Below are 12,472 nucleotides of genomic sequence, written 5' to 3'. Positions count from 1 at the left end.
GGTTCCCACTTGCCGCAACTAGAGAAAGCCCTCGCACAGAAACGAAGACTCAACACAGTCATAAATAAATAAATAAATAAATAAAAGAATGTGAATTTCTTAAAAAAAAAAAAAATTTATAAAAAAAAAAACCAAAGGCAAAGAGTATTTGAGAAAGTAGAAAACAAAATGAAGAATGTCAGACCAGGGTTCTAGTTCCAACTGTGAAACTCAAACGAGGCATCTTGCTTGAGCCCCCGTTTCCTCATTTATATATAAAATTAAGAATAATATCAAGTAATCTTAGAATTTGAAACAGCGTGCCCATGTGTAATTTTGATTGTCTAGTGGCCCTCATGGGGCACAGCAACCATCCGCACTGCCCTTCGCCTGGGCTGAGGGTGTAGTGGGGGGGGAGGGCGGGACAGGGGCGTAAATAGCTTCCCACCTCCTCAGTAGTGCCTTATAGTTTCCTGGACACCCTGGATTCTGGTAATGCTGAAAAGGATAATGAACTCCAGTATGAAGCCACACTGACACAAAGAAAATCACAGCTGCCTGCCTTACTGGGTCAGGCCCACAGACCAAGCTCCCAAATCTTCCTTCAGCCACAAGCATGAAGAGGCCAGCAGCTTGCCGCCTTCCAACTTCAACCTCAAAATTTTGGCATGTGCCTTCAACTGTAAAGTTACTCATAGTATACCATTCTGACTCTAACATCTCAGCATTTATCTAAGCTTATCCAAACTTTGTATTTTCATTGTACTTAGAGTGAGTTCCACAAGATTTCCTGCTGTGTTACTTCCTTGAGCTTTCCTGACTTCACCTTTCTCAAACTTAAAAGCGACCCACCTTCATTTAGTAATTCCAGGTTATTTGCGTCATCCGGAACCACTCATGATTTTATGAATACTAAGCTTTTCCACATTTTAAAAAATTCAGGATCTTGTCAGCCCTCGTATGCCAGTTTCTTTCCTTCCTGTGGCTGATGACCACCTTATTCACTCTTCGGTTTGTAACTAAGCACTGTGTTACCATCGAGCCCGTTCAAGGAAGCCTAGTACACCCGGGAGAGCAACTCATGAACCATGTGACTGTGGGCAAGTATCTAACCTCTATGAGCCTCAATTTTCTCGTCTGTAAAACAGAATAATAATACCCAAAAGTGTTTTGTGATGATGGAATAAGGTAATAAATGCAACACAGAGCCTGGGATAAAGCAGGTTAATGTTATCAGAGTCATTATTATTCCTGGTCTCTCCCTCAGGTGAGCAACGATTATGGCACCTTCCCTATCAGACCAGCTTAACCCACACAAAACCAGTCCCTCTCCTTTCATTCCCAGTCACCAAGAGAGGTAAAAGCAAAGGATTCCACACTCTGCCTCTCCGTTACAGCCCTTCCTACACCCAGCCTGCTGTCCTGAGGACTTAACTCCGGAGTGGGTACTGTCTCCTGGCAGGAACCTAACCCAGATCTCAGGGACACTGGCAAACGCATCAGGAGAGCCATTTAATGTCGCTCATTTTTCAGCAAAGTCAGGCACAGATAGACACACATATATGTATGTCAGATGTATAACAGAGATCTATCTGGCAACCCTCTTCTAGCTTCCCCCTTTTGAAAACTTTGGGTGACTGTTGGTAAGATGAGCTATAATACAGCTTGAAAGAGCTGCTGTGGTGTCCACTTCCACCATCCTTCCCCCTGGTGGGGAATGACATGCTGTCCTTCAAGAATCAAGCCGTGCACGACGGGACTGCCAGCTTCTTTGTAAAGGTCCCTCTTGAGCTGCGCTAACTACTGGCCCCAGTGCTCCCTCTCACTGCGTGGCTGCTAAGTCAGGCCCATCTCCTCTCTCCTCGCCCTTGAATCCTTTCTACAGGGTCACGTTAATTCTCAACCTTGCCAAGAGTGTGAAGAGACACATGGAGACTTTCTGGAGTTGGGGAAAAGGGCCAGAAGCTAACCCATGCCCATTAGCAGGACAGTAAGTTGCCCAGATGACAAATTTAACCAGGATGGCAACGTATGCTATTAACTCCTATGCTAAGTGGGTGCCTTTTCCACACTATGCATAGTGTTGAAAGAGTTCTATTACCTTTCAACATCTAATTAAAGTTTTCTGCTTGCCTGTAGATTTGCAATCAAAATGCCCCCAAATTCAAAGTGCCAGGGTAAATGCCCCAGCAAGTTCAGAACTCTGCAACACAAAGAAGCATCAGGAAGCCCTGAGGCTCCAAACTCAACCCAAACATGGCTGGATGCGTACAGCTTCCACCCCCTGACTGAAACCTAAAATAATCTCTTCCTTCTATTCCGGAATCTGCATCACTTCTGGCAAAGATTCTTCTCTCAGACCTGAATGGCTGAAGTGACTTAAATAGAGCTCGGAGAAGCTATGTGAACCTGGGCAGAGGAGTCGAAAGAGCAAAGGCTGCCTGTCACCAGGTGGATTAAAACCCACTTCAACTAGGGCAAATTCCTTACTTTAAATGTCAGTTCCCTAATATATGAAAGGGGACCATGCCCATCTACCCTTAAAGAGCACTTATGAGCATCAAATTAGGTAAAGACAGTGAAAAAAGAGCTGTGTTAACTATTAGTTTCCCTTCTTAATTTTAAATCTGAATTAAACTTCCTCAGGTTGTATCATGTGGGCTGTCTCTATCTCCTAGAGATGCAGACTGACCTGAATTATATGTGATGGAGTTGATTTTGACCTCCAGACCCCTAAAAATAAGAAAAACTCTACGGGCCCAAATCAACCCAGCTTCTCAAATTAGGTAAGAGAAATGGAATGGAAAAAGAGAAATTTGCAAAAATAGAGACATGACTCAAAATACAGGGTTCACTAATATCCCATCTTAAACAAGTTTCAACACACACTCACACTCTAATAAGGGACATTAAAGGAAAATGTGAGAAAATAAGTATCCTGAAAGCGTTATGTTTTTCTACTTTTTTAATTTTAATACTAGGGTTGCTCTCCTTTTTAAGGAACATACAGAAATGCAATATGTGCTCTGAGGAGGGACCAATTTCCTGACCTGGATTTTATTTATCAGGCTATGTCAAATAAATGGTGAAAGAAATAGTGTGCAACACAGTGGGAAAGGCAAGCAGTTCTAGGGTTTGGTACCTTGTCCACTGTCTGCACAATTCAGTTCTTTAAATTGGGATAAAGGCACCCTCCTATGGTTCTTGAAAACCACAAACTAAATGGTAAAAATAGAAAGACAGTCAAATATAATCACAAATAGGGCATTTCATACTAATGTTTTTATTCAAATATTATTGGGAGAAAAAAGTATACTGATTTTAAACCTTCACTTTTTCTTAACAGATATGTTTCATTACACTTGAAAGTTCTGTGTGTTTTATTTTGTAAATATTTTTACTGAGGTATAATTGACAAACATTATATTAGTTTCAGGTGTACAACTTGATTCGCTATTTGTACATATTGCGAAATGATCGCCACACAGTAAGTCTAGTTAACATCTGTCACCACACATAGTTAAATAATTTTTTTTCTTGTGATGAGAACTTTTAAGCTCTACTCTCTTAGCAACTTTCAAATATGCAATACAGTATTATTAACTATAGTCACTATGCTGTACATTATTTTGCACATTTTTAAAAAGTAAAATCAAGCTATCATCTTTTTACTTAAATTGATATTTATAAAATGTTCAGCTGAGGGTAAATGGGTAAGGACTGGACTAGTCCATAACTTTTCTGTTATACATCTATATCTGAGACTCAAAAAGAAAAAAAGAAAACCTACATGAGCACATTAAGAGAATCTGAGGCACTTACAACATATACTTTATAACCAGTTCCTGTAACAAGTATTTTACAAATGACTCCATGTTTTTCAGACTCAATTATAGATTCTAACTATTCTACACATTTTTTAAAAACTGACATTTCTCAGCTATCCAAGTAAAGTTTAAGGAAAAGTTTTATCTTCCCCTGCTTTAAGTCTCCTATAATAAATTTAACTTCTTGTGTTCATGAGATTTTTAAAAATCTACTATATTTTAAGGGTTTAGTAACTAAAGCATTTAAATAGCCATGTCTAATAGCAATCCTTATATACGTATAGATATTTCATAATTTTCAAAGCCCTTTCATGTGCATTAATCTAATAATGTGATTCTCACAACAGCCCTGTAAGGTATTATCCCTATTTTAACAGATAAGAAACTCAGATGAGTTCAGAAAATGTAGGTAATTTCCCCAAGGTCACAGAGCTTGTACACAGCAGAGCAGTTACCTGAACCCAGGGAGAATAAAGACTCATCAAGAATACTCTGACCAGAAATGCTCAATAATGAAAAATGGAAATAAACAGGGTAGAGAAAAGGGTAGGACCCAGTAATAATGAAGCTAAAGAAACTGGGTGATGGATCATGAGGGGTTAGGGACTCATCTGCTAATAATGAAAGAGACAATTAGACCATTACAAATAAGAGTACTGTTGCTATTAACAATGATGATGGCTAACATGTATCAATCACATCCTTACTGTGTGTCAGGCCCACACTTTACATGCATTCTCAAAGTTCCTGTAAGGTAAGCATTATTCCTGCTTCCCAACTGAGAAACTGAGGCTTGGAGAGGTTAAGTATCTTGCCCAAGGTCACAAAATTCTTAAGTCCCGATGAGGGGATTCAAATCCAGGACACCAGAGCTCTGGCTTAACTCAAGCATTATTATATATAAAAAAAATAATTCTCAACTGAGACCACTCTTGGGCCACAAACCTCAAGCCATGAAAAAATGTGCAGGGTGACCCAGTGCCCAGCACGGTGCTTCTCACACAGAACGAACACCAATGTCTGTTATATGACATGTATTCCACGCGTCCCACAGCTAAACCCTGCTATTGGAAAGAGCTTGGCCATTAAAAACTCCCAGAGAGACAGTGCTCTGGGGGTGGCAGGTGACCATGCTTGGGAGTGGCATTTACCAAACATCTTCTAAGGACCTGAAGTATGATCTTAAGCCAAAGATCTGATAGGTGAAGTAAGGGAGGTTGGGCTCTAACATCACAAGACAAAAAAGATCCTACACAGCTGCTCAAGCTCACGCTTTGTAACCTGGGTTGTGCGAGAGAACGTCTTGAGAGTTTCAAGCGCTTCTCTTCATTCTGAGTAATCAAGAGAGGTTCAAGAAGATACGACAGGTTCCTGAGTCAATCAAGGCTAGACACAGTACTGATAAAAGAAAATTGATCAATAATTCAAAGAGAAGTCTTATGTCCTCCCTCTCCCTTTTAAACTGGGTTCTACTTAGCAGAAGATTCAGTTTACTGGGTATCAAAACTCAGGGGTGTGAGAGGAGAATGGAGCGCATCAGAATAATTCCTAAACACGATGACTTTCTCGGAGTTCCTAGAACACTCCAAGCTCTTTCCCACTTTGGAATCTTCACACACACTGTTCCCTCCACCTAGAACCCTCTTCTTTATCGTAACAGAGTCCTGTTTCCAGACAGGTCTTCTGTGACCATCCTACCAAAGCATACTGCCCCCTCCCCCATTAACTTCTAACCCAGCTTGTTACCTTCATAACACTTTTCTCAATTAGCAATCTTTCTTACTTATCTGCATGTTGTCTTCCCTCCCCAATCCTATCAGGAGGGTAAGCTCCATCAGGAATGAGACCGTCTGACTCACACTTTTCTATATACCCAGCACTAGAGCACTATGCCTGGCACCAGGCAGATGCTCAATAAACATTTCTGAACGAAAATTAATTTCTACAGCTTTTTCGAACTATCAGCCTCCCTACTCATCCCCTCCCGCCCCCACCCAAAAAAAAACCTTGCATTTTTATAAGCTTTGTAAGTCACCCGTTTGGGATATGCAACATAATCTTAAATTGTCATTTTGCTGTTTCATTTCACCACCACCACCACCGAGACTGTAGAGCTGGAAGATCAGGAAACCCATCCTGTACTTCATCTATATATTGTACAACACAGTGGCAGCCAATAGCTAATTTAATTTGAATTAATTATCTGAGGGCCTGCACAGAAAGTGTCCTCTGAGCTCTGACATCATCCTGTCTATATATCTATCACTGTTCCTTACGTATATCCCATGGGGAAGGGAACAGGGATATAAAAATGAATAAAATCCCGCCTCTGCTTCATGAATCACCCTCTCATAAACCCGAAATACTCAACAAACGTCAAACCTAACTAGACAGACAGTTAAGATAGACCTCGGAGCCCTTTAGGAAGATTTTAATCAAAGAGTAACCATGGTCACACGGACCACGAAGGGTACCCCAACTGATGCTGCTAATAATTTAACGCAAGCAAGTCTGCGAAAGTTGTCAAGAGATTTCTGAGATTTCCTGTTTTCAGAAATAACATTACTACTCAAAATTCCCCAGTAAACGCAAGGAAACGGTCCCTCATGGGCTGGGGCCTGGTATTTTCACAACAGCCCCTGTCAAGAGCCACACAGAGCTAAGAAGCATTCCCACCGGGGAAAGCCATTGATTAGGAGGGCTGCTTCAGACGTCCAGTCCCCGCAGAGAACCACTCTGACCCCTGCCTTTCGATTTCCCGGATCTCTGCATTTCAACCGAGCTCCCTCTGTTTCATTTATTTATTTATTTATTTGGTCTGCATGCCAGGCTAACACAGAAACCCCCGGCCTCTCCCAGGCCAAGGGCTGTCTCATCACCTCACAGGTGGCACGGGCCTGAACACCCCCGCCCCACCCGCCCAGCGCGCAGAAACCCGCAGAAGTTTGGAAACCGAGGGTCCAGGAGGACCGCGGAGCCCAGAGGTCAGGCGGCGGCCGGGCCCGGCGGCGCCCGCAGGGAACCAAGATGGCCCTGAGCGGGCCCCACTGCGGCGGCGGCGGCGGGGAGCCGGGCCGGGGCGCCGGGGCGCCAGGGCGCGGGACCGAGGGGCCGAGTGGCCGAGGGGCGCGGGGCCGGGACGCCGCCGCCGCCCTGGGCGGCCGGGACCCGCGGGCCAGGCCCCGGGCGCCTCCCGCCGCTGCAGCCCGGCCGCGCGTTCCCGGAAAGGCGGGCGGGGCGCGCCAGGTAAGCGGCGGCCGCGGCGGGGGTGGCCGCGGGGCGGGCCCGGGCCAGGTGGGCCCCCGCGGGCGGCCGGGAGCCCGGCGGGCCGAGCGCGGGCGGAGGCCGCGGCCCGGGCCTGCGCGGCCCGCCGCCCGGAGCCAGGCCGAGCCCGGGGCGGCCGGCCCGGGGCGGGAAGCGGGGAGGGAGGGAGGTGGACCGGCGCGGGCGGCTCGGTGGCTTCCTCAGCCGGGTCCGGGGGCGTCCGCGGCCGCGGGGACAGGCCGCGACGACGCCGACGGCCGCACCGGGAGGCCGGGGTCTCGGCGCCGCCGCCTTCCTTACCCTGCATGCTGCTGACGGCCGGGTGGCCGGGCGCCGGGGACCCCACGGGGCCCGGGGTGCCGCTGCCGCTGCCGCCCCCGGAGCCGCCGCCGCCGCTCGGGCTCGGAGCCGCCATTGTTGGGAGTGAGGAGCCGAGCGGCGCCGCGGCGGCTGCAATGCAGCAAGCTCGGCCTCTCGCACGACCGAGGGGCGTGGCCAGCGCCCGCCTTGGCCACGCCCCCAGCACGCCCTCCGGCACGCCCCCGCCCGCGCCTGACGCGGAGGCGCACCAGATGCTGAGCGGCAGAACTGCCCGGGTCGCCGGTGCGGGACCCCAAAAGCCGGCAGAAGTCCTGCACCGGGGCTGCGGGCCCGCCGCGGGGCCTAGAGCGGTTTGCGGAGGAGGAGTGTGTGCATTTGGGGTATAAAAGGGTACACAGCTTTTATCATTCCTACAGAGGTCTGTGACCCCAAAAGTTTCAGAAGCCCCTTGTTGGAGTCTCAGAACCCAAAACCAGAATCGTAAAACTGAAAGGGATCGCAGAGCTCGCGCTTCTTGTCCAGTCTCTGACACGGCACTTCCAGAGGGGACTTGGCTCTACCTGTGGTTCCATCTGGAGCTCCCGCTAAGCCTTGCCTAACACCCTAAGCCTCTACCCTGCCCTGGGAGATCCTAAGGAATGCTACTGAAAGTACCGTCAGTGGACCCATCCCAAGAAGACTGAATCAGAACTTACATTTTAATAATATCCCCAGGTAATTTGTATGCACATTAAATTTGAAAAACAGTATCTTAAGCACGCAAGCTCCCTGGCCTCCCAAACTATATTATCTATATCACCGACTTCCCCTAAATACACACTGGATTCTCTCCCCCACCTCTTCTACACCTTATAAGACCAGCCATATAAATTATATAATTTAAATATGAATTATATAAGATGGAAACTTCACAGAACAAAATCAGGTTTCTTCCAGTGCTTGGCACAGAGACTGGTTTTAGGAAGGCAGCAGCTAAAAGAAAAGAAAAAAAAAAAAAAAAGTCCTCTGTGAGGCTGGGGGTTCGTGGACCAACAGAAATGTAATTGGAACGGTAAGGTATGAATCTCTGGGCAGAGGTATGTCTCGTCTATATATAGCATGACCAACTATACAATATGCCAAGTCGTCTGAACCATGGAGCTGGATATTTCCTGCCCTTTGGAAGCACTGAGCAATCTATACCAGGACATCCTTCCACACAGGCCTTATCTGTGCTGGAACTTCCTCGGGGCATCTTGGTAATGTCCCCTCCATCAACAGAAGCCTTGCCTTCTTGCTCCGAACCCAACCTCAGCCATCATCTTGACTGCTCACAGGGGCTAGAGTTAGGGCTTAGGGAAAGTAAACTGGGGAGGCAGTGAAGGCAAACTGAAGGTGAGAGCAGGTAGGTGTGCTTAAAAGTGGAGAGCCTCGCATTCCAGCCTGCCAGAACTCTCCTCTGAGGGCCTGGCTGGCAGAGCGACATCTCCATTTCCAGGTCATTATAAACACTGCCAAATTCCCATCTGTGAATCAGTATCCCAGATTGCTCTTCTTGGTCCTGGGGAATCATAAAAGTGGGGTCCCCAGAAAGGAAATATAATCAGAACCTGGAAGGAAAGTGTCCCATCCAGCCTGTTCAGACCAGAGTACAGGCTAAATACTCAGTCTGCATCTTTGGCACGGTGCTGATGGGAAGAGTAGCAACAAATGACAGAGAAAAGAAGGAGCTGAGGCTCCCTAAAGGCTCTTCTTTGGAGGTACACATTGGAAGACAGCTTTCTTTTCTTTGAGGTTTATATTTTAGTGCCTGGAGGGGTTAGTATCAAAAATCAAATGAAATTCTTCTCTCAAAACATCAACACAACTTGCCAACAATTAACAAAGATTGATGCAAAAATATAGGGACCCCACCACCACCACCCCCAGGCAATAGTTTTGCACTTCCCTCGGCTTGGCCATTTTAACATCCTGGGAAAAGGCATCAACAGCCTCATAGTTTTTTGGCAAACAGACCAAATGTCATCATCAGACTCCAGATGCAGGATTACCAGACACCAAATAGTTCTATCTGAGCAATTTTCTGACACTTTATTCCAGTACCTGCCAATAGCTTTCACAACCAGTTCCTGCTGACTAAATGTCACTGTTGTGTATGTCATCTCATTTCTCACTTGCAGTTCCTTGGGTTTTGGAGTGGTACCAAGAAATGACTTGGAGGACTTCTAGTCTCCCCACCCGCATTAGTACCATAAGTATCCCTCCCCCATTTTTTGATGTGGACAATTGATACACTTACAGTCTTATGTAAAGTGCTACTAATCCCTTTTTCCAATTATACATATTTCTTTAATAGAAACTTATTATTTAATAGAAATCCTAGAGGCAATACTAGAGATTAGTCAACTATTTAGTAGGAAAAAGTTTTCCAATATTATTTTAGATTATATAGGTTACATTTAAGATTGTTCAAGAAGAGTTTAATAAAATAAGAAAAACGACCTGATACAGTTATGTGAACTTGAATGAGGAAAATATATGTAACAAATAAACCTAAAGGAAAACATTCCAACTAGGAAATTCATTCAGGGAAGTTGAATTAAAAGAGTAAATATATTGCAGAATCTAAAATATGAGACAAATGAACTTATTTACAAGACAGAAACAGACTCACAGACATAGAAAAGAGACTTACGGTTACCAAAGGGGAAAGGGGGTGGGGGAGGGATAAATTAGGAGTTTGGGATTAGCAGATACACACTACTATATATAAGATAAGCAACAAGGTCCTACTGTACAGCACAGGGAACTATATTCAATATCCTGTGATAAATCATAATGTAAAAGAATATGAAAAAGAATATATATATATATATATCTGAATCACATTGCTGTACACCAGAAACTAACACAACATTGTAAATCAACTATACTTCAATGAAAAAGAAATTTTTAATTAAAAAAGTACTTTAAGATAAAATGGGACAAAAAGAGTCTAAAGAAAGCAGAAATAAAGGATGCTTTCAGACAAAAAAGAAGAGTAATATGTAACTAATTAGTCTTTTGTTTAAAAATGCCTAATGCTGAGCTTGTAATAAAACGGACAGTATACTTGGATTGCTGTTAGTATTGTGAACTAGTGCATAAGAACCAGGGATAAGAACCATCAGGGACTTCCCTGGCGGCACAGTGGTTAAGAATCCACCTGTCAATTCAGGGGACATGGGTTTGAGCCCTGGTCCGGGAAGATCCCACATGCTGCGGAGTAACTAAGCCCATGTGCCACAGCTACTGAGCCTGCGCTCTAGAGCCCAAGAGCCACAACTACTGAGCCCGCATACCACAACTACTGAAGCCTGCACGCCTAGAGCCCATGCTCTGCAGCAAGAGTAGCCACTGCAGTGAGAAGCCTGCGCACCGCAACGAAGAGTAGCCCCCACTTGCCACAACTAGAGAAAGACTGCGCGCAGCAACAAAGACCCAACACGGCCAAAAATAAATAAATTAATTAATTAAAAAAAAAAACTATCAACTAGGTCTGAGTTTGGGCAAAAACAAGAAAGGATCTTGGTTTGTTCAAATTGATGAAGCTATGAGCTTTTTACTTTTTCTTATGCTCATATTTTTCTTATATATTTGTGTTTTATGGTTTCTTATAGACTGAATTGTGTCTCCCCTGAAAAAAATATTCGTATGTTGAGGTCCTAACCCACAGTACCTCAGAATGTGACTGTATTTGGAGATAAGGCTTTAAAGAGGTAATTAAGGTAAAATGAGGTCACAGTGGGCCCTAATCCAATATGACTGGTGTCCTTATAAGGAGAACAGGACACACAGAGAGAAGGCTGTGTGAAGACACAGGGAGAAGACGGCCATCTACAAGCCGAGGAGAGAGGCCTGAGAAGAAGGCATCCTGCTGACACGTTGATCTGGACTTCCAGCTTCCAGGATTGTGAGAAAATACATTTCTATTGGTTAAGCCTCCCAGTCTGGGGTACTTTGTTATGACAGCCATAACAAACCCATACATGGTTCAAAATAATGAATCGCTTAAAAGAAGTTCGGCCTTTTTAGTAATATACTAGTAGCTGGCATAATCCTTGGGGAGCAGAAAAGGCAATTAGGCAAAATATGTTTCAGTAACCCGCAAATTCACGTTTATAAGAGCTCCTTGAGAAAAATCCCTAAAGGGGCCTGAAGTTCTTGGCTCTGTCATGTAATGACTTTTCCTTCCCACTGGAGAGGATGGAAATAACAGAGTAAGGCCATTGCTATGAGCAATGTATGACAAGGTCAGAGTGACATCTGCATACCCCCTGCTTAGAGCACCTTTGCTTAGAAATGCAGCTTGCTTGTTCGTCTTGATACATGTCCCAATGGTTACATTAAGAGGACAGTTTTCTCTTCACATTCCAAATAAGGCAAAAATAAGCTGCAATTGGATTTCACCTTAGGTCCCCAGTTTCAGTCTCTGAGAAAGTTAGAAGGGTCAGGCACCTCTATTTGGCAGTAACAATCACGTGACAGTCCTTACAAGGGCTCAGCAGTTGGCTTTGAGCAAAACCCATCTCCTGTCCATCCCCAAATCGCTGGGGGTTTAGGACCAGGCCATTCAATGACCGATGTTGCCTCTGTGCAGGTTTCTGGATATCGGTTGAACATTGCACTTAATTGGAAATGAAGGGAATGTGAGTTCATTCCATCAAAAGAACCAAAGTTCAGTCTGGTTCAGATAAAGGGAAATATTAATTTGACTATTAATAACTATACATGCATCTAGAGATTTATAGGAAAATGTTCATCACAACATTATTTATAAGAATTTTTTAAAAAATGGAAATACCTCACTCTAAGTCACTACCACAGTGAGGTGTATTATTGATAGTATTAACAATGGTCTGACCAGATACAAATATATTCCAGAATGATACAATTCTCATCTGCCTGAACTACACCCAGAGCCTGTCCTCATCTTCTGTATTCCATCGATCTATCCTCACTGTTTTTTAAAAAACAAAATGAAACTAAAATGGAAAAAAAAAAAGAGAGCGAGAGAGAGAACAGTGGGCACTTTTGTCGGGGAGAACAGGAAATTCAGCGTG

General features: G+C 44.6%; 1 protein-coding gene across 5 annotated transcripts in view; it reads right to left on the bottom strand.

Moving 5' to 3' along the window:
* Positions 1-7,561, bottom strand: part of MAP2K4 (mitogen-activated protein kinase kinase 4) — a 104,153-nt gene extending 96,592 nt beyond the window's left edge. For 3 of the 5 annotated variants that reach the window (XM_082373329.1, XM_082373333.1, XM_082373330.1), the window contains exon 1: positions 7,371-7,561. In XM_082373329.1, coding sequence (XP_082229455.1) covers positions 7,371-7,485 — 115 coding nt within the window. In that variant the 5' untranslated portion in view covers positions 7,486-7,561. The remainder of the gene's footprint in view (positions 1-7,370) is intronic. The other 2 variants (XM_082373331.1, XM_082373332.1) reach the window with 1 other exon arrangement.
* Positions 7,562-12,472: the final 4,911 nt, after the last annotated feature.

This window comes from Balaenoptera borealis (assembly GCF_965194805.1).
Source record: "Balaenoptera borealis genome assembly, chromosome: 20".
Classification (NCBI taxonomy): Eukaryota; Metazoa; Chordata; class Mammalia; order Artiodactyla; family Balaenopteridae; genus Balaenoptera; species Balaenoptera borealis.
Note: the sequence above shows the minus strand (reverse complement) of the source record. Positions and strands in the feature narration are given on the sequence as shown.